This window comes from Globicephala melas, chromosome 3 (assembly GCF_963455315.2).
Source record: "Globicephala melas chromosome 3, mGloMel1.2, whole genome shotgun sequence".
In the NCBI taxonomy this organism is placed as follows: Eukaryota; Metazoa; Chordata; class Mammalia; order Artiodactyla; family Delphinidae; genus Globicephala; species Globicephala melas.
This window is the reverse complement of record NC_083316.1, coordinates 11,757,429-11,782,894: the sequence shown is the minus strand read 5'-3', so window position 1 is coordinate 11,782,894 and position 25,466 is coordinate 11,757,429. Positions and strand designations below refer to the sequence as shown.

Sequence of the window (25,466 nt, the reverse complement as noted above, 5' to 3'; positions counted from 1 at the left end):
ATCTACACGTGGAACAACTCCTACAGAACACCTACTGAAGGCTGGCAGAAGACCTCAGACCTCCCAAAAGGCAGGAAACTCCCCACGTACCTGGGCAGCAGAAAAGAAAAAAGAAACAGAGACAAAAGGATAGGGACGGGACCCGCACCAGTGGGAGGGAGCCGTGAAGGAGGAAAGGTTTCCACACACTAGGAAGCCCCTTCGCGGGCAGAGACTGCGGGTGGCTGAGGGGGGAAGCTTCGGAGCCACGGAGGAGAGCACAGCAACAGGGGTGGGGAGGGCAAAGCGGGGAGATTCCCGCACAGAGGATCGGTGCCGACCGGCACTCACCAGCCCGAGAGGCCTGTCTGCTCACCCGCCGGGGCGGGCGGGGCTGGGAGCTGAGGCTCGGGCTTCGGTCGGAGCGCCGGGAGAGGACTGAGGTTGGCGGCGTGAACACAGCCTGCAGGGGGTTAGCGCACCACGGCTAGCCGGGAGGGAGTCCGGGAAATAGTCTGTACCTGCCGAAGAGGCAAGAGACCACTGTTTCAGGTGCACGAGGAGAGGGGATTCAGAGCACCGCCTAAATGAGCTCCAGAGACGGGCGCGAGCCGCGGCTATCAGCGCGGACCCCAGAGACGGGCAGGAGACGCTAAGGCTGCTGCTGCCGCCACCAAGAAGCCTGTGTGCGAGCACAGGTCACTCTCCACACCCCCCTTCCGGGGAGCCTGTGCAGCCCGCCACTGCCGGGTTCCCGGGATCCAGGGACAACTTCCCCAGGAGAACGCACGGCGCCTCAGGCTGGTGCAACGTCACGCCAGCCTCTGTCGCCGCACTCCGTGCCCCTCCCTCCGCCTGGCCTGAGTGAGCCAGAGCCCCAGAATCAGCTGCTCCTTTAACCTCGTCCTGTCTGGGTGAAGAACAGACACCCTCAGGCGACCGACACGCAGAGCCAGGTCCAAATCCAAAGCTGAACCCCAGGAGCTGTGCGAACAGAGAAAGGGAAATCTCTCCCAGCAGCCTCAGGAGAAGCAGATGAAATCTCCACAATCAACTTGATGTACCTGCATCTCTGGAATACCTGAACAGACAACGAATCATCCCAAAATTGAGGCGGTGGACTTTGGGAGCAACTGTAGACTTGGGGTTTGCTTCGTTTCTGGTTTTATGTTTATCTTATTTTAGCATTTAGAGCTTATCATCAATGGTAGATTTGTTTATTGATTTGGTTGCTCTCTTCCTTTTTTTTATACATATATATTTTTCCTTTTTCTCCTTTTGGAGTGTGCATGTGCACGCTTCTTTGTGTGATTCTGTCTGTATAGCTTTGATTTTACCATTTCTCCTAGGGTTCTGTCTGTCCGTTTTTCTTTTGTTTTTTTAGTATAGTTTATGGCACTTGTTTTCATTGGTGGATTTGTTTTTTGGTTTGGTTGGTCTCTTCTTTCTTTCTTTTAATTTTGTTTATTTTTAATAATATATTTTTTATTATAATTATTTTATTTTATCCTATTTTATTTTATTTTACTTTTCCTTCTTTCTTTCTTTCTTTTTTTTTCTCCCTTTTCTTCTGAGCCCTGTGGCTCACAGGGTCTTGGTGCTCCGGCCGGGTGTCAGGCCTGACCCTCTGAGGTGGGAGAGCCAAGTTCAGGACACAGGTCCACCAGAGACCTCCCAGCTCCATGTAATATCAAACGGCGAAAGCTTTCTCACAGATCTCCACCTCAACACAAAGACCCAGCTCCACTCAAGGACCAGCAAGCTACAGTGCTGGACACCCCATGCCGAACAACTAGGAAGACAGGAACACAACCCCACGCATTAGCAGAGAGGCTGCCTAAAATCATAATAACGTCACAGACACCCCAAAACACACCACAAGACACGGTCCTACCACCAGAAGGACAAGATCCAGCCTCATCCACCAGAACACAGGCACCAGTCCCCTCCACCAGGAAGCCTATACAACCCACTAAACCAACCTTACCCACTGGGGGCAGACACCAAAAACAATGGAAACTATGAACCTGCAGCTTGTGAAAAGGAGACCCCAAACACAGTAAGAGAAGCAAAATGAGAAGACAGAGAATTACACAGCAGATGAAGTAGCAAGGTTAAAAACCCACCAGACCAAACAAATGAACAGGAAATAGGCAGTCTGCCTGAGAAAGAATTCAGAGTAATGAGAGTAAAGATGATGCAAAATCTTGGAATTAGAATGGAGAAAATGCAAGAAGCATTTAACAAGGACTTAGAAGAACTAAAGAGCAAACAAACAATGATGTACAGCACAATAAATGAAATTAAAAGTTCTCTAGAAAGAATCAATAGCAGAATAACTGAGGAAGAGGAACGGATAAGTGACCTGGAAGATAAAATAGTGGAAATAACTATTGCAGAGCAGAATAAAGAAAAAGGAATGAAAAGAATTGAGGACAGTCTCAGAGACCTCTGGGACAACATTAAACATACCAACATTCGAATTATAGGGGTCTCAGAAGAAGAAGAGAAAAAGAAAGGGACTGAGAAAGTATTTGAAGAGATTATACTTGAAAACTTGCCCTAATAAGGGAAAGGAAATAATCAAGTCCAAGAAGCGCAGAGTCCCATACAGGATAAATCCAAGGAGAAACATTCCAAGACATCTATTAATCAAACTATCAAAAATGAAATATAAAGAAAAAATATTAAAAGCAGCAAGGTAAAAGCAACAAATAACATACAAGGGAATCCCCATAAACTTGACAGCTGATCTTTCAGCAGAAACTCTACAGGCCAGAAGGGAGTGGCAGGACATATTTAAAGTGATGAAAGAGAAAAACTTACAACCAAGTTTACTCTACACAGCAAGGATCTCATTCAGATTCAACAGAGAAATTAAACCCTTTACAGACAAGCAAAAGCTAAGAGAATTCCGCACCACCAAACCAGCTTTACAACAAATGCTAAAGAAACTTCTATAGGCAGGAAACACAAGAGAAGGAAAACACCTACAATAATAAACCCAAAACAATTAAGAAAATGATAACAGGAACACATATACCGATAACTACCTTAAATGTTAATGGATTAAACACCCCAAACAAAAGACACAGACTGGCTGAATGGATACAAAAACAAGACTCACAGTATATATGCTGTCTACAAGAGAACCACTTCAGACCTAGGGACACATACAGACTGAAAGTGAGGGGATGGAAAAAGATATTCCATGCAAATGGAAATTTAAAAAAAGCTGGAGTAGCAATTCTCATATCAGACAAAATAGGCTTTAAAATAAAGACTATTACAAGAGACAAAGAAGGACACTACATAATGATCAAGGGATCAATCCAAAAAGATATAACAATTGTAAATATGAATGCACCTAACATAGGAGCACCTCAATACATAAGGCAAATACTAACAGCCATAAAAGGGGAAACCGACAGTAACACAATCATACTAAGGGACTTTTAACACCCCACCTTCACCAAAGGACAGATCATCCAAAATGAAAATAAATAAGGAAACACAAGCTTTAAGTGACATATTTAACAAGATGGACTTAATTAATATTTATAGGACATTCCATCCAAAAACAACAGAATACACTTTCTTCTCAAGTGCTCATGGAACATTCTCCAGGATAGATCATATCTTGGGTCACAAAAAAAACCTTGGTAAATTTAAGAAAACTGAAATTGTATCAAGTATCTTTTCTGACCACAACGCTATGAGACTAGATATCAATTACAGGAAAATATCTGTGAAAAAAACACATGGAGGCTAAACAATACACTACTAAATAACCAAGAAATCACTGAAGAAATCAAAGAGGAAATCAAAAAATACCTAGAAACAAATGACAATGAAAACACGACCACCCAAAACCTATGGGGATGTAGCAAAAGCAGTTCTAAGAGGGAAGTTTATAGCAATACAATCCTACCTCAAGAAACAAGAAACATCTCAAATAAACAACCTAACCTTACACCTAAAGCAGTTAGAGAAAGAAGAACAAAAAGCCCCCAAAGTTAGCAGAAAGAAAGAAATCATAAAGATCAGATTAGAAATATATGAAAAAGAAATGAAGGAAACAACAGCATAGATCAATAAAACTAAAAGCTGGTTCGTTGAGAAGATAAACAAAATTGATAAACCATTAGCCAGACTCATCAAGAAAAAAAGGGAGAAGACACATATCAATAGAATTAGAAATGAAAAAGGAGAAGTAACAAATGACACTGCAGAAATACAAAGGATCATGAAAGATTACGACAAGCAACTATATGCCAATAAAATGGACAACCTGGAAGAAATGGACAAATTCTTAGGAAAGCAAGACCTTCTGAGACTGAACCAGGAAGAAATAGAAAGTATAAACAAACCAATCACAAGCACGGAAATTGAGACTGTGATTAAAAATCTTCCAACAAACAAAAGCCCAGGACCAGATGACTTCACAGCGAATTCTATCAAACAATTAGAGAAGAGCTAACACCCATTCTTCTCAAACTCTTCCAAAATGTAACAGAGGGAGGAACACTCCCAAACTCATTCTATGACGCCACCATCACGCTGATACCAAAACCAAAGATATCACAAAGAACTACAGGCCAATATCACTGATAAACACAGACACAAAAATCCTCAACAAAATACTAGCAAACAGAATCCAACAGCACATTAAAAGGATCATACACCATGATCAAGTGGGGTTTTTCCTAGCAATGCAAAAATTCTTCAATATACACAAATCAATCAATGAGATACACCATATTAACAAACTGAAGGATAAAAACCATATGATTATCTCAGCAGATGCAGAAAAAGCTTTCGACAAAATTCAACACCCATTTATGATAAAAACCCTCCAGAAAGTGGGCATAGAGGGAACTTACCCCAACATAATAAAGGCCATATATGACAAACCCACAGCCAACATTGTTCTCAATGGTGAAAAACTAAAACCATTTCCTCTAAGATCAAGAACAAGACAAGGTTGTCCACTCTCACCACTATTATTCAACATAGTTTTGGAAATTTTAGCCACAGCAATCAGAGAAGGAAAAGAAATAAAAGGAATCCAAATGGGAAAAAAGGAAGTAAAACTGTCACTGTTTGCAGATGACATGATACTATACATAGAGAATCCTAAAGATGCTACCAGAAAACTGCTAGAGCTAATCAATGAATTTGGTAAAGTAGCAAGATATAAAATCAATGCACAGAAATCTCCTGTATTCCTATACACTAATGATGAAAAATCGGAAAGGGAAATTAAGGAAACACTCCCATTTACCACTGCAACAAAAAGAAAAAAATACCTAGGAATAAACCTACCTAAGGAGAAAAAAGACCTGTATGCAGAAAACTATAGGACACTGATGAAAGAAATTAAAGATGATACAAACAGATGGAGAGAAATACCGTGTTCTTGGATTGGAAGAATCAACATTGTGAAAATGAGTAAACTACCCAAAGCAATCTACAGATTCAATGCAATCCTTATCAAACTACCAACGGCATTTTTCACAAAATTAGAAGAAAAAATTCACAGTTTGTATGGAAACACAAAAGACCCCGCATAGCCAAAGCAATCCTGAGAAAGAAAAATGGAGCTGGAGGAATCAGGCTCCCGACTTCAGACTCTACTACAAAACTACAGTAATCAAGACAGTATGGTACTGGCACAAAAACAGAAATATTGATCAATGGAACAGGATAGAAAGTCCAGAAATAAACCCATGCACATATGGTCACCTTATCTTTGATAAAGGAGGCAAGAACATACAATGGTGAAAAGACAGCTTCTTCAGTAAGTGGTGCTGGGAAAACTGGACAACTATATGTAACAGAATGAAATTAGAACACTCCCTAACACCATACACAAAAATAAACTCAAAATGGATTAAAGACCTAAATATAAGGCCAGACACTATAAAACCCTTAGAGGAAAACATAGGCAGAACGCTCTATGACATACATCACAGAAAGATCCTTTTTGACCCACCTCCTAGAGAAATGGGACTAAAAACAAAACTTTAAAAATGGGATCTAATGAAACTTAAAAGCTTTTGGACAGCAAAGAAAACCATAAACAAAATCCAATGACAACCCTTAGAATGGGAGAAAATATTTGCAAATGAAGCAACTGCCAAAGGATTAATCTCCACAATACACAGGCAGCTCATGCAGCTCAATATCAAAACAACAAACAACCCAATCCAAAAATGGACAAAAGACCTAAGTAGACATTTCTCCAAAGAAGATATTCAGATTGCCAACAAACACATGAAAGGATGCTCAACATCACTAACCATGCTCAACATCACTAATCATTAGAGAAATGCAAATCAAAACTACAATGAGGTGTCATTCATACCGGTCAGGATGGCCATCATCAAAAAATCTACAAACAGTAAATGCTCGAGAGGGTATGGAGAGAAGGGAACCCTCTTGCACTGTGGGAATGTAAATTGATACAGCCACTATGGAGAACAGTATGGAGATTCCTTAAAAAACTAAAAATAGAACTACCATATGACCCAGCAATCCCGCTACTGGGCATATACCCTGAGAAAACCACAATTCAAAAAGAGTCATGTACCACAATGTTCACTGCAGCTCTATTTACAGTAGCCGGGACATGGAAGAAACCTAAGTGTCCACTGACAGATGAATGGATAAAGAAGATGTGGCACATATATACAATGGAATATTACTCAGCCATAAAAAGAACGAAATGGAGTTATTTGCAGTGAGGTGGATGGACCTAGAGACTGTCATACAGAGTGAAGTAAGTCAGAAAGAGAAAAACAAATACCGTATTCTAACACATATATATGAAATCTAAAAAAATTTTAAAAAGGTTCTGAAGAACCCAGGGGCAGGACAGGAATAAAGATGCAGACGTAGAGAATGGACTTGAGGACATGAGGAAGGGGAAGCTGGGACAAAGTGAGAGAGTGGCATGGACATATATACACTACCAACTGTAAAATAGATAGCTAGTGGGAAGCCACCACACAGCACAGAGAGATCAACTCGGTCTTTTGTGACCACCTAGAGGGGTGGGATAGGGAGGGTGGGAGGGAGACGCCAGAGGGAGGAGATATGGGGATATATGTTTATGTATAGCTGATTCACTTTGTTATACAGCAGAAACACACACACCATTGTAAAGCAATTATACTCCAATAAAGTTGTTAAATAAATAAATAAATAAATATTAGGGCATTTAAAAAAAAGGAAATTAGGGTTTAATCCCACATTTCCCACCTCACTCCTGTAACGGCTCTGAGGCCTCCGATAAGATTATTTTTCAGATGCTTTTCGATATAATTAACAAGTTTTTTTTTTCCCTAGCACTGACACAGAGGTGTCAATACACTTACGTCACCTGAATGATTCATCCTAAAGGAATTACTACATCCAACAGTGCTGGGTTCACAACTGACCTACCTGTTCCACCGCTGAGTAGCATCAGAAACCATCACTGGTACGAGCAGCACAGGCTCATAAAAAGTACTTACACAGGCAGAGAAAGATTCAAAGAGAAGTGCCCTGTACTGTTAATGTCTGGACTCAGCTTAAAACACACATTGACATATAAGCAAGTCAGGAATGGTCTGGGGACTAGAAAACTTACTTAATTTTTTTTGCCAATCACTGTTAACATACAGCAAATGAGAAAGGAGACTCATGAAAATGTATGTAGGCATAGCCTGTGAAGACTCCTGAATACTTTAGGAATGTGAGAATTAAAAAGAGTATCTAAAAATTATGTTCTTGTGTAACTACAAGTACGTAAAAATCAAAGTAAGCTTTACTGAATTTTTAAATTACACTAATAGGACTGTCATTTCCTAATTTGAAGTGGTTTAGACATGTATCCACTCTGATCACGTACACGATGTAAATTACAAGCGTGTGGGGGGGGGGGCATACGCATGTGCATACTCCAGAACTCCAGTGAAGCTGCAGTTCCCTGCAAGAGACAAAGAATAACTGTTCTTGATGAGGGATGCAGTCTTTAAGTGTTGCACATCAGTCCATAGATTAGAACAGGAAAAAGGTCCTCTTATGGAAAATACCCTTTACATTGTTGATCACATATAAAACACCTTGAAAGTGAGTATGTTGCCTGAATCTATACGATCTTGTGATATTACTTTTACTGTCAAGCCAGGAGATAAAAATTAGCCCTGACTAGTGCTATCAAAATAATAAGGGAGAGTATGAAATCTCTAAGTGGACCAAAAAAAAAAAAAAGAAGCTGCAAATCATGTGTGAGTTCTAAAAGCAGAGGTAAAGAGGCCACTCCCAAAATACTTTAAATATTCTCCCCACTTTACATCACTGCCATTGTATACTGTGTGTGTGGCATACATTATCTCCATTTTAAATCATGGTATGAACTCTGCCATTTTTAAAGATGAAAAACAAAGTAAGAACAGATATTTTCAAGTGTTCTCAAGTACCAGTACAAAGAATACGAGCTAGGAGAGTGTTAAATTACAAGCCATCTGTTCTGATAATTTACGATGTGATTTCTCTAATCTCCTTCAATACTACATAACATCTCTGTGGCAACACGGTGACTACAAATGCAAGTTTGGTGGGCCAATTGTGCACTCAGTCTGTTCACACAACAGAAAACCAGACTGGTCAGCGAGCTCCTCAATGAGCCAGAGTCTTCTCCTTCAGGAAGGATGTCCCGTCATAAACGGACCACATTCACGTTCTCCATTCCCTCTAGGCATGGAAGTGAAATGGTCCTGCACATCGCACGTATCATACCTTAACCAAAACTGGCCACGGCCCCATAACCCATAACCAATATGTGCACCTCGGCATAACTCAGAGGTTCCTCTTCCTAGCTGTGCATCTGAGTTACCAGTAAGGCTTTTTCAAAATACAGATTCTAGGGCCCTATTCTAGAACTACTAAATGAAAATCGCTGGAGATTTGTAATTTTTTTTAACTTTTTAGGTGATTCTGATACAGTCTGGGTTAAGGAACCACCGGTATAAATCACAACAGGCATTTACTTTGCCTCTCCTTGGAGCTTGCCCAGGCCCAGAGGCCCAGCAGCCCACACTCACGGGAAACAATTACGACCCAAAGACCCAGAACCAGAACACGGTCTACACAAGGTACTACGCCAACACTGATGGCCAGGGAGGCCAGAAGACAGACAGGTGGTTTCCTAAAGGAAGTGATGCTTGACAGTCAGTTATAGGAAAACCAGGAAGAGGACGGAACACCAAACACACAGACAGGGGCAAGAACACAGACACAGCGTGGGGTGTGCGATGGGCCTTCGAGAGGCTGACGGGGCAAGCGGTCCAGAAGCTTCCCTTGAGGCCAGCCAGCCCAGCTAGGGTGGACGGACTGACCCAGTCGGAAACTCAGAAAACTGCGTTTGTGGCTCACACGCAGCCTTGGTTGCAAAGCACATCCCTACACCAGGTAAAGAAAAACAGGATTTGGGGGTGGTATAAAGAGAATTATAAATGAATCTGCCCTAGCTTTAGCAAAATCCTCATCTGTAAACAGGAAAAATACTATGTATGTCAAAAAATGTGTGATAAGTGAGAGATAATAGACTAGGTCTTTTTTAAGAGCATCTCAAATTTCATTTTCACCTTGAGAGCAATTCCAATTAGGTGGACTTGAGCTAGTTGATCACCTCTTATAATTTTAATTTCTACATTATTCCCCAGCACATTTTTAAAAAGAGGCCAAAAGAGAGAATCTGCCTAATCATCTTGCCTCTTTAGAATACAAACTCCCACCGGACAGAATATTATTTTTGTCTTCTCCAGCTTATGGCACCTGGCATACTGACACTGCTCAAAGGATAAACAGCTCATTCATTACACAGTGCCATGTATATTAAATAATGCCCATAAAGTCCTTTGAAGATGAAAACCACTTCAAGTGCTAAGTAATTCTGAGCTGGGCATCTGAAACTGAGAAACAAAGACGACAGGCCAAACATCATAAAAAGGTCACCACCCAGCAGGAAGGCTCTCGTTCCACCAGACCTCTGGTCCCCTTGCAGGCATGCTACACAGCAGACAAAACCCCAACCTGCTTTACATGTTTTTAATGTATATAATCAGGAGAAACAGTTTCAAAATGCTAAAAAGAACGAAAGTCTTCAGTGGTTCCTTTCTTTCAGGGACCTCGCCCAAAAGTAATTTCAAAGCCACACAAATTCTTCTGAGACGTCTCCTTTTAAGTGACGCTAACATACTCTCTATGAAGTATCAACTCAATTCTAAAACAGGCACAATGAAAATTCTTGAACAGAGCATATGCGATTTTATGCAAATTAATACAGTTTCAGTCTTGGAGTTCTAACACGTACTCCTGGTCGTGTATGCGAGTGAGCAGAGCTGACTCCAATGTTCAAAAATACAGAACTCGGGCTTCCTTGGTGGCGCAGTGGTTGAGAGTCCGCCTGCCGATGCAGGGGACACGGGTTCGTGCCCCGGTCCGGGAGGATCCCACATGCCGCGGAGCAGCTGAGCCCCTGAGCCATGGCCGCTGAGCCTGCGCGTCCGGAGCCTGTGCTCCGCAACAGGAGAGGCCACGGCAGTGAGAGGCCCGCGTACCGCAAAACAAAAAAATACAGAGCTCACAGGAGCAGGAGGACACTGGGTGCAACTGTTAATGTCCAGGCCATGCTCAGCAGGAGCAGAGCGCCGAGCTCCTCTCCCTTCAACTCCCCCAGGATGCTACGAGGGAGACTAAGTATCACCGGCTTGAACCACTTCAGGTGTGCCCTTCTCTGTCCCCAAATACACCACTTACTGGGAAGCAAAGTCCGTCCTTTTCTTTTTGACTGAGACTCCCTGAAATTTTCAACGGGACAGTTAATCCAACGCTTTCTAAGAAATTACCAAAGGTACCATCAAATCACAACTGGAGCCCAACCAAATCTTATCCACAACGCCCTCCTTCAAAGAGGAGTGACTTATTTTTCCTCTCCCTGACACCAAAAAAAGGGACATAGAAAGCTCCCTGGATGGTGTCACATACCTCAGTGTGATACGCATGGCGCAGCGGGAGAAACCATCCGCAGGCATCTGCTTTCCACCGGGGACACCCACCTGGGGGAGAACAAACACCGCGCTCAGCATCCTCCTGGCCACCCCTACTAGCTACTAACCTACAGGAAGTTAAAAGCCCTCGCTAAGTCCCCTCCCTCAGGTATAAAACTGGATGTCACTGCCTACCTTGCAGACGGCTATGAAAATTAAACAGCTGGTGGCTTAAGCACACAATAAATGAAGCTGTTCAAGAATCTGAAATATTGCCCATTTAGCCATAACGTTTTTTTATTGCTATGTAACTCACATACTATAAAATTTTCCCTTTTAAAGTGCTATCATTCAGTGGGGTTTAGTTTATTCACAATGTGTGCAAGCATCACCACTAGCTAATTCCAGACCGTCTTCAGCACCCACGTCCTTCCCCAGAATGCTTGACCAATTAGCAATCATGACCTTTTACTCCCCAAGTTTTCTAAATCAAAAGGCTTTCACCCTTAAAACATTAATAAGCAAATTATGATTCTTCTTGCTAAAATGTCTAGTTGTAGGAAGGGCCTGTAGAGGTCCAGAGGCTAAATATTCCACAGCACACTCTGACAAGCATGAGGACAGTCACAGAAAATACAGAACACAATATACGAAATCGAGACTGTCTCCCCAAATCAAGGGCCCATGTTCTATGTCATCATTTAATGGAGCAAAACACTGAACAGCCAATATTCACTTTGCCTGTACCATAAGAAAGATCTGCACCCAGTGGTCTACGGTTTCTGGAACCGAGTGCACACACACACGTCCCAGAAACCCCGCGCTACAGCAGACACTACACAGCGGCATGAAATTTACTGCAGGTGATTTCCGGGAAGAAACATTTGGTCAATGAAGGGCAGCAAGCAGGTCTCCCAAGTCGTGACTCATGACTTACTCCAGAGGGACTCAGCTCCTCCCCCTACTCGGAGCATGTGATGGGTTCCTGTGAAAGGACCACCACTGCTCCATCCTGGTCCTAACACACACCTGGTCCCAGACCATCCCTCACGTCTCCTCATTCATTCTTATTATCTCAACACTTTCCTTTTTCCTCCTCTCTTCCAGCAATTAGTATATGGAAATGAAGATGATAAAGTGTTTTTCCCACAACAGGTGTCAGCTTTATAAACCATACTTATTAGAAATCGATCTCCCTTTCTTTTTTGGCAACTCCTTATTTTTCAATTTTGCACTTCCACATCCCCAGAAAGTGAGCTGTTGATGGAGTCTGGCAGCTCTTTTCTTAAACATGCCTCAGGGGAGTTCCAGGCATGACTTCATCTGTTTTCTTTGGGTGAATAAGTGACAAGGCAAAGAGCTGAACAGAAGCTGACCGCTAACTGCCGATTTGAACAGTTTCAACTTGAAGATGTAGGTTCCTTTTAATCACAGTGGTATTGCTCAGCATTCTGAAACTGCTTACTGCATTTTCTAGGACTGAGTAAATCAGCAAAGACACTGAGGATAAAAGGAGCCTTCACCATCAGAGAAAGGAATTACAAATTTGGGAAGGGCAAGACTGAAATGCAGTTTGTAGTACTGGACTGGAATTGAAGGCATGAGTAGCAAATCATGGTTTTTATTCTAGACAGACAGGTGCAGAAAAAGCGGCACGTGTGCATGTGACACTGTGTGTGTGTACATACATGTATGTGTGGACATACACACATACGTACTGCCCACTTCCTAGCTCTGTGCACTGAGAGGTTCTAGAAGCAATGAAACCCCTGTAGCAGTAAGTACACTTAGTGCCCAGACTGACTTTCTTAATGCTGTTTCCTGCTAAAATGAACCAGGGCTCCTTGGAGAACAGCTGATTTCAGGGTTGGAGTAAGGAAAGGACAACATAAGCCTGGAATATTTTACTGTGTCAGAAAATAACAAAGTGCCCCAAAAATGATGGGAACATGTCACAGAAGATAAAGGAGCCAGCCTGAAAGGACATCATGGCCAGATCTTGGACAAGTTAAGCATTAAACTAAATAATGATAACAAAGGATTATAACCCACTGAATAAGACAGGAATTCATGAGGTCACACTTATATAAATAAATAAGTAGGGCAGAAGGAGAGGCTCTGCCTTACGGTCGAAAACCAACGAAATACAGAAGACATAATGAAGTTAGAAAAATCACCATTTTGTAACCATCATAGTAATCACTGATTCAGGCAAAAGCCATTAACGGAGACAACCAGCAAATGAAAGTCGGGAAAGGAACAGGATTTTACATAGTCTCAAATTATCTCCCCACAAGACACTAATTACAAGGGAAAAATACAGTGGAGAAACCTGGTAGTCGCCACCTAAATCAAATGACCAAACTGAACAAATGTCCCACAATGGGGCAGCTGACAGCTGTGTCCCTGACAGGGCACTCGGGGAAGGACACAGCCCTTATTGCCAGAAGTGCACAACCTGAACCTAGGAATCATACAACCCAAACCAAGGGACAGTCTTCCAAAGAAGTGACTAGAATCTTCAAAAATGTCAAAGTAACAGAAGAGACAGGCTGGGGAGATGTTCCAAATTAAAACCAAAGAGACATGACAACTAAATGTAATATGTGGTCTTGGATAGAGTGCTGGGCCACCAATAATTTTTTAATCGCCAACAGTTTCTGGAAGAACTGGTAAAATTTTAGTAAAGTCAGCAGATTTATATAATAATATTACATCAAAATTAACGATTTGGGTCACTACTGTAAGAGAATGTCCTTGCTCTTAGACAATACTATCGAGCCACCTTTTACAGATAAGGGGACCATCACCTTGCAACTTACTCTCAAATGGTTCAGAAACAAAGTAATATGTAAATTTAATATATACAAAACATATATGTACGTGTATGTGTGTGTGTATCTAGAGGGGCGTGGTGAAGGGAGGGGTAGGTGATGCACCTGAGGTGAAATAGTAACAACTGGGGAATATGAGTTCTTTGAACATGAATACTGGCTTCTCAAAACAAACTTACCTGCTCCCGCCCCCCAAAAAGAAAACCTCAACAAACTTTAAATGTAATCAACAATGAAGACATGAACCAACTAAACAGCCGAAAATGATACATACAGTGAAATCTCAATTCGACTAAGTTGATATGGATTTCAGCCTTGTACCTCCTTTGTTGGTTTAAAATCAAAGATAAACTAAAATAGCAGGTCAAAAGCACACTCTCCCACTAAACAGCAGGCCAGTGCTACTTTTGTAATTCTAGAAATTTTTTAAAAGCGAGAATTAAACAAAAATGAAAAAACCTGAAACTTAGAAACTCCTTGAGTAAACCAGGAGGAAATGAAAAGCAGATTTTAAGAGTACAATACACCTTCCGGTTATATAATGTCTACATCCAAGACACCAGCATTTCAACCATCCTCTGACTGAAATAGTAAAAGTCCAAGGTAGATGTGGAGTTACTCAGAGACACATGAAAACTGATCATGTTCCCAGTGTGGAAATGCTGCTGGGACCTGCACGTGCAGTAAACCTGAAGCATCGCATAAAATCAGGCTACAGTTTGGGGAGGGCGGGATGAGGTGTGACTGACGAAAATGCACCCCACATGTAGGAAAGCCTAGAACACATGCCCGAGACTTATCTCACTAAAAGAGGATGGTGGAAAATAAATCTATTCCCCATGACCACAACATTCATCATCTATGGGCACATTTCCATGAATAACAGCACAGACATGAGTGGCTGCAACAAAATAGCTACACAGAAAGATCCCAGGAGTGACCACACCCACCTTATAATAAAACTGTCCCGGACAAAGCAGCTTAACAGCTTCTGGCCCCTCCCCACTCCCCCACCCGGGCTCCCTTCTTCAATCAGAAAGGAAGACCCAGTAATCTTTATAAGGTGTCACACACATCAACCCGCTGAAAAAACTTCCCTCCCCGGCCAGCCTCTCCCCGCCCTTCCCAAACCTCCCTCCGCTAACCTTGACAGCTGACCTTGACCGCCGCAGAGACTTCCTCCCCGGCCAAGTCCACAGCCAGAGAAACAGGGACCAGCACTTCCACAGGAGTCCTCCCCAGACAGAAACAGCTGGGAGCCAGGAAAACTCAATACACCTCAGTGGGAAAGCTGGGCTTACCAGGGTTATTTATGTAAAAAGGAACATCATTTTTAATTAGGTGACAAAAGGAAAGGCATAGAAGCTAAATTATAGGGCTCAGACCAACGTGAAAAAAATGCTTGCTCTACCCTGGAATCTTTCATTCCACTTTTGTTTGGTGTGAGACTTTTAAATTACAGCTTCCATCCTCAACACACAAGGATATACATATTCAGCTTTAAAGATCTGAAAGTTACAGCACAGTACCTTGTGGGATGCTGTACAGAGTGAGGGTCATTTCTACTCTCTCCCTCCATCAGGGAAGCAAATGGCATGTCAGGGCTTTGTGGTCTGGCAGCCATGGGTTTAAATTCCAGCTTCAGCCCCTACAAGCAGTGCAAACTGGGGCAGTCATTCAACCTCCCCAGAGGCTGAGATCCTCATCCTAACCCAGAAACAGCATCCACCTGCTGGAAGGGGGAATTTGATTTTACATAAGAAAACGTATATAAAACACCTGCACAGCATCTCGAATCACAGGCACTCAGATGGTAGCAGCAGCAGAGATAACAGTTAAGAGAAAGACTTTACCAGGTTTTCTTGAAGGACAGGACTGGCATTAATAACATGTGGAGACAAGAAAATAAACCTCTTTTAAATATCATCCTCTGACCTTACAAGCAGGTTACTGCTTTCCGGATGCACTTATTTTACCCGCTTATGGAGCCTAATTCCAAAGGTGTTACCTGACCCCTGACGGCTGGGGGGTCCTCCCTCCCACGCTGATCTGGCAGCTGCTACTAAAGATTTAGGTTACAGCAAAGCTCGTGCAGAGGCAGAGGGCTGTTCCAAGACTGCCCGTCATCCTAGTTGCCCCCCAAACAGCCCCCGATCCACACTGCAAGCTGTCACGGGAAATCTACCATCATCCCACCTTAATCCTGCATTAAGGGTCTACAGTCAAAGGTTTCCAGTAATTTGGTTCAGGGGGGCAGGTCCCATCTCACCAACAGGCTGTCCCCTTCTGTGTGTTCAGCAACCAGCAGAGCTGAGACAGGACCTATAAGCAATGCCATGGAGACGAGAGATGCCCGACAACGAACCCTGCAGATCCTGCATCTCTCAGACTGCGGTTAAATATCAGGAAAGAAACAGGTACACAGCCAGCTAAGAAAACGCTGAAGCTCACTAGTCTCGTGAGGAGCTGCTCTCCCAGAGGCTCCCGTCCAGGGACACGTGAACGGAACTGTCACGTGAAGCAAACAGATTGGCCTGGAAACCATCGAATTAGCACCGGTTCTCAACGTTCCTGAACCCAAGATATATTAGGACAGTGCAACAACATTTCAATGGAGGTGAAATAACTCCAAAATAAATGTGTGAAACATACTCTGCCTCTGTGCAATCTGGCTTTTTGGAGCTAGTAACGGTCCCTTGCATGCCAGCTATCATCACTGTGGTCCTGAAAAGGGCAGAGACGGCTGGAAGGGATTTCTCATAATCATGAATTTAAAAAAAAAAAAAAAAAAAGCTACCTACAAGCAAGAAACATCTATTTTAGTATTAGACATGAGGAATCTGTTCGTTATTAGGATGCCAAAATATGAGACAATTTAAACTTTAGAGATTTCACCGTATGAGTGAGTCTAGTTCAGTAGAAATACTTACAGCAACACTCTAATCAAAGTATTGCTTCCCAATATATTTGTGTGCACCTTCAGAATGAATGATAGAGGAATTGTACTTTTTGGTCCTTATCATTTAAAAGCTAAACTAATAAAGTTATCCAAAAAACAACATGTATTTTGTTATTCCTGAAGATCCTAGCACATCTGCCATGAAGGACAAGGATTAACTAACAGTAAAAGCAAGTAAGAAAACATACACCTTTCAGAATCCAAATGGCCCAGGAGTACCCTGCTTGGGTTTGCAGACATGGGGTTCAACAGCAGCAGCAATGAAGGAAAAAGGAATCCCTGAAGATGTGGGTCAGCGCGAGAAGACGAAGTGAAGTAAAAGGAATCAACGATGGAAAACAATTGTAAATAGATACTGTTTTGACCAAACTCTCACAGACTTTTCATAGGCATAAATTTCAAATTAAAATTAAAACACACGTCATTTATACATGTCTCTTCACATATACTAAGAAACATGGGTTCTTTTAAGATAGATTTCAAGTATCAGTCTTTGTGGGACTTCCTTGGTGGCACAGTGGTTGAGAGTCCGCCTGCCAATGCAGGGGACACAGGTTCGAGCCCTGGTCCGGGAAGATCCCACATGCCGCGGAGCAACTAAGCCCGTGCACCACAACTACTGAGCCTGTGCTCTAGAGCCCGCGAGCCACAACTACTGAGCCCGCGTACCGCAACTACAAAAGCCTGAGCACCTAGAGCCCGTGCTCTGCAACAAGAGAAGCCACCACAATGAGAAGCCCGCGCACGGCAACGAAGAGTAGCCCCCATTCGCCACAACTTGAGAAAGCCCGCGCACAGCAATGAAGACCCAGTGCAGCCAAATATAGATAAATAAATTTATTTTTTTTAAAATCAGTCTCTGATATATTCATTTCTTCTTGCACTGAAACCACCCATTCCACAGAATTCCAAAGTGGGGTGTGGTATGACTTTTCCAAGATACACACACACACACACACACACACACACACAAAGAAAAACAAGACACCAACAAAACCTATCTAAAAATATTTGAGGATCATACTTTTAAATTTGAATTGTGTTTTTCTCAAGTTCAGCTTTATTTTATGGTTATGAGTCTTAAGTGGGGAAACTAACACTTTATAAATTCATTCATTAACCGTCAACACGGCGAAAACACAGAGCTTCAGAGTCAATTACATACAGGAAGGTCCATGAACAGAGGGCAAATGACCTCACATAGGTATTAATGCAGGAACAACGCCCCGTCCCCCAAATGAAACTTATTCCTAGAAATTCCTTCTTTAACACCAGGAATGTCCAGGCACAGCGGACCACCTGCATGTGCTACTCTTTTTCTATCTGGACAGCAGCAAAACTCACTGGAGTGGGAAAATTGGAAGCAGGTGACGGATAGTTTTTTTAAGTCCGCAGACTTGACTTATATGCCAAATGGACTCCCAAGTTACGCTTCTTACAGAATCCAAGAAAAGGATCTTTACTTCCCCGTAACTATCTTCAAAGTCTCTCTAGGCGACCCCTAGACGTTTCAGGAAGTTTGGTCCCACTGAGGTCACTCTGACTCTTACTATCCTTAAAATCAATAAAAAATCTTTCTAAAATAACTCAGTTTTGTTCAAGTTCACCTAGATAAATGACTTCTATTAGATTTGACTTTTGTTGGTATCTCACAGTTTTTATTTGCATTTCCTTGAATATGTGTTGGCCATTTTGTACTTTGAATTGTCTGTTTGTCTACTTCCTTATTGATTTGAGGAAGCCTTTTTTTAATCCTGTATATATAATTCTTTGTCTGATTTGTAATGTAAATGTTCTCCCCCAGTTTGTGGTTAGCCTTTCTTTTTATGTTATGTTTTACATTATAATACAGTACAACTGGATTCTTTTTTCCATGTACAGTTCTATGAATTTTAATATATAGAATCACCACCACAGCCAGGATACAAAACAGTTCCATCATCCCTCAAAGTGCCCCTTACACTGCCCCTCTGTGGTCACGCTCTCCCCACCGCTAATTCCTGGCAATCAACCAATCTGTTCTCTGTCCCTGCAATTCTATGTTTTTGAGAATGTCACACAAGTGGAACCCTATGTAGCCTTTTGAAACAGGCTTCCTTCACTCAGCATCAACTGAATGGATGTACCAGTTTATCTGTTCACACCTACTCCTTTTAATGCTAACAACCACAGCAGAGAGCAAAGGGCCTTAGCCCTTCCCAGCAGCCGGACAGGAACAGAGCAGCATACCAAGTACCTTCCTGAGACTGAAGGAAAAGAGGGGAGGGCCATGCAGCTGGCAGGACCTTGCAGAAACCCCTCCTGAAGAGAAAGCGAGTGCAATTCATCTCTGTCCACAACAGGGCTACAAACTGTAAGAAAATAAGCCTGAGGAACTCACGCGGACACTGCTAACGCAAAGTACCCTAGACCAAGAATCTACTCTGTGTGCTCACTAACGTTTTCATTAAAGCTTCCCCTGTCAGGGTAACTGTTAAAATGTACCAATTTATGACAGAGCCCAAAGAGTGTGATGCTTCCAAAACACAGATCTGCTCTATAGATTACTCCGCAATCCTCCCCAACCAGAGAAGAGTAGACGTGTGGCTGATCAAAAAAGTCAGCAATCTACAAGTCAAGTATATTTATCACCAAAAGGAGGTTTCACATTGCCAGAGCACATCTGGCATTAGACCAAATAGTCCAGACTGACCAGGAGGTCTCACAAGGAAAAAACCCCAGAAACCCCAGAGAAAACGCCTTTCTCCAGCTCAAGCCCCTACACCTTGCGCTTGAAAGTCCACACACCCTACTCTCACTCTCGCTCTCGCCCCAGACATACAACCTTTCCCAGAGGGCAGGTGGTTCAGAACTTGGGTTTCCAGGGGCTTCCTTATGTGGAGAGGGAACAAAAAAGAGGAAATTAAGGTACAACTATTCCGTAAGCAAACTGAGTGCTTCCATTACCAAATAAGAAGTGATGAGACTCAGGCACTCGCCAACCATTAACCGCTGGGGCAAGAATTCCCATAAACAAGACTGTCTGTGCGGAAGGCTCGAGGATGCCACAATGCTGGGAGACGGCGTTGGCAACTCTAGCCAGGGTCTCCTCTTTTTCAAGTGGCAGAGACGGAGTGGCATCGCGGTCTGGTCGGAGCTGAGCACTGTGTCAGGGGCAGGAGCCAGAGGCTCGGGTGCGCAGTGCCTCCACAGCGGGCACAGGAGCCCAGGGCCATGGAGAGTAGGCAGAGGGGAAGGCACCCTGCGGGGTCCTGATCCACACAGCCTTGCTCCTTTGCCCTAATTCAGAGACACAGCGATAGCGATACCCGGAATGGCTCCAGGTGAATAATAACGATACATCTGCCAGAATTCCCATTCGCAAGGCACACTGGGAAGGTTCCCATGCATGCTCATCCCCTTGCCCAGGGCTTGCTGGACAGCTCACCAGCAGAATCTGGAGTAGAACAAAAGAGAACTCTGTCTCTGTACCATCTAATCCCTCTCACCCCTTCTGCACCCGTGGGCCCATCCTATTCACTACCCACGAGTGAGGCTTCAGCGGGGCTGAGAAGCAGGGAGAAGATACAAAAGACAGCATCTCTGTCCACAAGACAAACAACACAGTCACCCCAGTCAGTTCACCCAAGTCCACTGAGCCGAACACTCGCAAGAGGAAGAAATGAGCAGCGGCGTCAGAGGTACCACTGCCTTTCAGGGCAATGTAGTAGGGTTCTCACCCAAAACCATTTCTTCACCATCCACAGAGTAGCTACTGCTCTGCCAGCGGCGCTACTAAAAATCTGTCAAGACAATGCATTTAAGGAAACAAAAACCAATTCATGATAGATCCGAGGAGGAAAGAAGGGGGTTGTTAAGACTGCTTTTTATAGTAAAACACAATTCATCCCTAGCAACATAAGTGACTTTACTAGGCAGTACTGAGTAAGAATTTGACTTTTCTCTGGAATTCCACCAAGGATATGAGAGAAAATTTTCTCAGTAGAGGAGTCAAGTAAATAAACTTAAATATCAGATAGAGCTGATTTAGATTATAACAGCTCCAAACACATCTTTCACTTAGAAACAAATCCCAAATCTATCACAACATTTAAGAGGTCTGAAAAGGCCACCCTAATCACGTATTTTTAATATACATTTGAAAAACATACTTAAACCCATGCCCCATCTCAAACAGAACCACTGGCTTCATTTAAATCTTGGTTAATCATTTAAATGGTTTAAACGGCTTCATCTAAATCTTCATTTGAATCTTGGATGGTTAAATCGCAAAGGAAAAAATATAATATTCCATGTCAGTAAGTCAGTTTACAAGGTCTCAACGGAAAGTTTCCTTCAATGATTGTTTTACTGCTCTTTGATTTCTTGAAAATCACTTACAGGATATTTTCAGCTATCTCTTTGCTCTCCTCTAAAACTGAGCCTCACTGTGCCACTGAGAAAGGGGAAACCAACATTCACTATCAAGTTTCATTTTCTTCAACTTTCCTTTTCAAAACACTGAGGGTAACAAGGACCAACTGATAATTATTATTGGTGCTAACAAAGACCAAAGCCGCCAGGCTTCTAAATATACAAAGCAGCAGCAACACAAGCTCAGAAGCCAGCTACTTAAGTGGTGTTAGAAGCATAAATACAAAGACAAGTTCCCTCGATATTCCACGAGGAAACCATTAGACCAACATAGAAGGATATGTAGACTGCTCCTTCACTAAGGAACAGATTTGACTGTCTTCACATATTCCATTGGAAAGAGAAGCGCTGCAGCCAGGAGTCCAGAATAAGATTTAGTAATGAAAGGAACACAGCACGATGAGCCGTGACGCTTCATAATAACCACAAACCCTTATTCTCTGCACATTCATTTAATGCCAACCTAAAACATGCCAAGCAGGTTAAAAATAATGCATTTATGTAAGTACCCCACACACACTCTAGAAAGGTTAAAGGGAAAGCTCTGAAAGAATGACTTATTGCCACAAGAACAGAGCCCCAAAAGAGACTGGCAATAAAAGTGAGTGGTCCCGGTGGGACTGAGAATTAATGTAGGCAAAGTCCTGGCCATGACAGGCTTCCGGGAAAGAAGCCCAGAGTCAGGGGCATGCTTCCCGGTCCTGACCCCACCTCTACCGGAGCTCCACTCTGAGCAAGTCGTTCAACTTCCCTAGAAGCCTGCTTCCTCTTCCATAAAATTTTTTAAAAAAATTTTTTTTAACGGACCAGCTCACGTTTGTGATGCCTTTTTAAAAGAAAAGTGACGAATAACCACTAGGTGCTGGGGGCTCAGAGGGAACTACGGAATCCAAGAAGGAAACAGCCCCTGAGCCATCTCCCGAGGCCCTCTCCAAGTGCAGGAGTCCTGCCCCCAGCACCCAGCTCCGAACCCTGGCAGGTGGCAGTGCCCCTGCTTGAGTGTGTCCAGTAATCGTGACGGCCCCTTCTATGCCTGAACTGCTCTAATTATTTAAAAGTTCTATCAAGCTAAATTCTCCTTCTTTCATCCAACCATGGGTACCAGTTTTCAATCAGTGACTACAAGGATAAAATTTAATGCAGGACAGACAAGGAACAAAAAGGAGGAAAGAAAATAAGGCAGCCAAGCAAACAGTTCCAGGGCCAAGAAATGAAAGGCAACCAGTAGAAACGCCTTGTCTAAGTCAGACTGGCAATCTTAAGTACCAGGCTCACGACACCCTAGGAAAATGTTCACACCCTGATCTGTCCACCCCAGTCAACGAGAACCTATTTCCTGTGTTTCTACATCTTAGGAAAAAATGTTCGATTTTACTAACGGACTTGACCTCTCTGTTCAGCCATCCACATTCAACCCGAACTGCCCAGGAGGACCCCTGCCTGAGCCATTCTACCAGGTGAGGTCCCCACCCAGGGTCCTCCTGCTTCATCTGTCTAAACGTTCGTCCCATCCCATCCGACCAATCCAAATGAATGGTCCCTCTCCACCCTCCCTCTGCCAGATATCACTGCCCTAGATGCTGGAGCCAAGATCTAGGTCAGGGATTCAGAGTTGCCCAAAGGAAGGAAAAGCACTTTTAAAAGATGTTCCAGGCTACCCCTGGGATGGGACAGCGCAACTGCTGCCTACTTAAAATCTGCTCTGGTTCCTGTTTCCAAGTCAGATAACTAAAGGGGCAGTTTGCCCAATCATTTTGGAAGGAGAAAGAAAGGAATAAACCCGTAGGCAGCACCGACTGGCTCTGCCCCAAACTGAACATGTACAGGAGACCAAGCAGAGGAGCAGAAGCACAGGCCTAGGCATGGCCACCAACAGACTTACCTCGCCAGGTAAAGCCTGAGGACAGCCACACTGACTGGGAGCAAGTTTTCTGTGAGCAGCCAGTCCAACCTGATGTCTTTTGAGACTCTTCGGAGCGAAAGAAGTGATTTCTCTACTATGCATAATAAAGATATAAGAAAGTCCGGTCTCAGAAAGCACCAAAAATTCCATCACCAGGGCACAGGCGCCTTTCTAAGAGAAAGGAGCTGAATTCTGCACAGAATCCATTATTCTGTGACAGGTGGTAAAAACAGAGAGAAGACATACTAGACTTAGCTGCAGGGCATGAAGGGAAGACGTCCCAGGTCTGCTATTAAGAGGTAAGACGGGGCTTCTCTATCGGGCTAGTTGCACAAAATAAAATGCTTTCATTTGAAGGAGTTCATGTTTTCCTAAACCTTTGCTTTCTGCGGGGACCTCGCGGGGAGAGGGCGCAGTGGGGAGTATATTAACCCCAAGCTGACAGTGTTGAGTCGGCGTATGTCACTCCCAGCCACAACCAATCTCTTACAACGACTCAAAAGTAACGCCACCTGACAAGGACCAAGAAAAGAGGGAAGACAGTACTAAACCAGGGATGCACCGGCACTGCTCACTTCTGCCTCCGACCATCGCCCTCCCGCTGCAAACTGCTCCCTGTGACCCGGATTACCGAACTGATCTCACCGAATCTGGCGACTTGATTTTGAAAGAGGCCACGAAGGAACGTGAGCCGCCGGCCTCCGGGGCGCGCCCCGTCGCAGGCCGCTCCTCCGACGTCCCCGGCCCAGCCGTCCTCCCGGGAGCCGCCGCCAGCACTCCGCACGCGCCCTGCGCCCGCCCGCCCGCCGCGGCCCCGACCTGGCCCGCCCTCCTCGGCTCTCCAGCGCCGAGTCTGCATCCTCCCTGCCCCGCACCTGGCCCGCTGGGCGCTGCGCTCCGGGCTGCGGGCCCCGAGGCTGCCGCCGCCCGGACGCGCCAGCCAACGGAACTGGGCTCGGGGACGCGGGGCGCGGGGCCAGCTCACGCGGGATCTGGGCCCGGGCGGGAGGAGGCGCCGCCGCCGGGGTCCCGGGGACGCCCTGTCACGCCTCCCGCGCCTCCTCCCCGCGAGCCGGCCGCAAAGCTCGCCTCTCCCGCGGCCACCCCCCTCCTCGCCCGAGAGACACCGAGCCACCTGGCACTGCCTCCCAGGCAGTGCCCCGCGAGTGCCGGCCCCGCGCCGCCCCCCGGGGTCACCACGTTCCCAGATGTCCCTCCCGGGCCACCCCCGGAGACAATGGCTCACCCATCGCCCGGCCGGCCGCGCTTCATGTCTGCCACCACCTCCCCTCCTCCCTGGGCGGCGGGTGCCATGGCTGCCCCGTTTCCCAGAAGTGTAGATCGAGTCTGGGGAGGTGACAGGCTAGAGGACCGAGCGAAGAAACCAGGCGGCTTACGGGGTCGACGAGGGGCCAGGGACAAATCAGCCCCGGAGACGGGCCCAGATGAGAGCCCGCATTCCCGGCCCTGGCCCCGCCGCCCCCGTCCTCTCGGCCTCCGGGACAGGGGCCTCCGCCCTCGTCGTCCCCGCCGCCGCCTCCTCGGCCCTCCCTCGAAAGAGACAAAGAGCCGGCGCCCCAACCGGTGGAGCTGCAGCCTCCGGGGCGGGCGACGGGGAGATTTCACCCTGGAACGAGGGGCGGGCGCAGGGAAGGGCGAGCCGGCGGCGTCCGGGCCGAGCCACGGCACGGGGGGCGGCGCAGGCAGCGGGACCCGCCGCTGTGGAGCCGGGAGCCCCGGCACGGGGCAGCGGCCTGGGCGAGCGCGCTCCGGGCCCGACGGGCGGCGAGCACCGGGCGCGCCAGGGCCCGCGGACCGCGCCTCCGCGGCGGGGTTGGAGGAGCGCGCGCGGGCAGCGGCGCAGTTGCACTCACCGGATCGGAAGAAGGCCGCGATGTCGGCCAGGTCCTTGGCCGCCTCCTCGGCCCCCTCGCCGGCGCCGCCCCCGCAGCCCGAGCTCACCGCGCTGGCCGTGGCGGCGGGGCCGGAGGACGCGGCGGGGGCGGCGGCGCCGCCGCTGCTGCCGCTCATGGCTGCGGCGGCGCGGGCGGCCGCGCCCGGCTCGGGCCCCGCGCCCCTAGCACCGCGCGCCGCCCGCTCCGCGCCTGGCCTGGCGGCGCCGAGCGCCCAGCTGCCCGCGCCCGGCGCGTGGACGCAGAGCCCCGGGGCGGCGGCGGGCGGCGGCGACGGCGGCGGCTCGGCCGGAGGAGCGCGCCCACATAGACGAGGACTCCGCCCGAGAGCCGCGAGCCGGCCGCGGGGCGGGGGCGCGGAGCCACGGCCTCGGCGGCGCCGGCCGGAGCGCGGGCAGCAGCGCGCACCGTGCCGGACACGCAGTCGCG

The 25,466-nt window shown here is 45.6% G+C and overlaps 1 protein-coding gene across 10 annotated transcripts in view; it reads right to left on the bottom strand.

The window, feature by feature from the left end:
* Positions 1-25,155, bottom strand: part of TRIO (trio Rho guanine nucleotide exchange factor) — a 371,525-nt gene extending 346,370 nt beyond the window's left edge. Inside the window, exons 1-3 of one of the 10 annotated variants that reach the window (XM_060295668.1) lie at positions 16,119-16,245; positions 14,995-15,140; positions 11,014-11,084 (exon numbers count right to left, since the gene is read on the bottom strand). Coding sequence is in view for 6 of the 10 variants with exons in the window: in XM_030856580.2 (XP_030712440.2) it covers positions 23,770-23,983 (214 nt within the window). In the remaining 4 variants the exon portion in view is untranslated. Of the gene's footprint in view, positions 1-11,013; positions 11,085-14,994; positions 15,268-15,378; positions 15,840-16,118; positions 16,258-23,769; positions 23,984-24,370; positions 24,390-24,998 lie in introns of those variants that run through there. The other 9 variants (XM_060295666.1, XM_030856581.2, XM_060295665.1 and 6 more) reach the window with 9 other exon arrangements.
* Between the last annotated feature and the right edge of the window lie 311 nt (positions 25,156-25,466).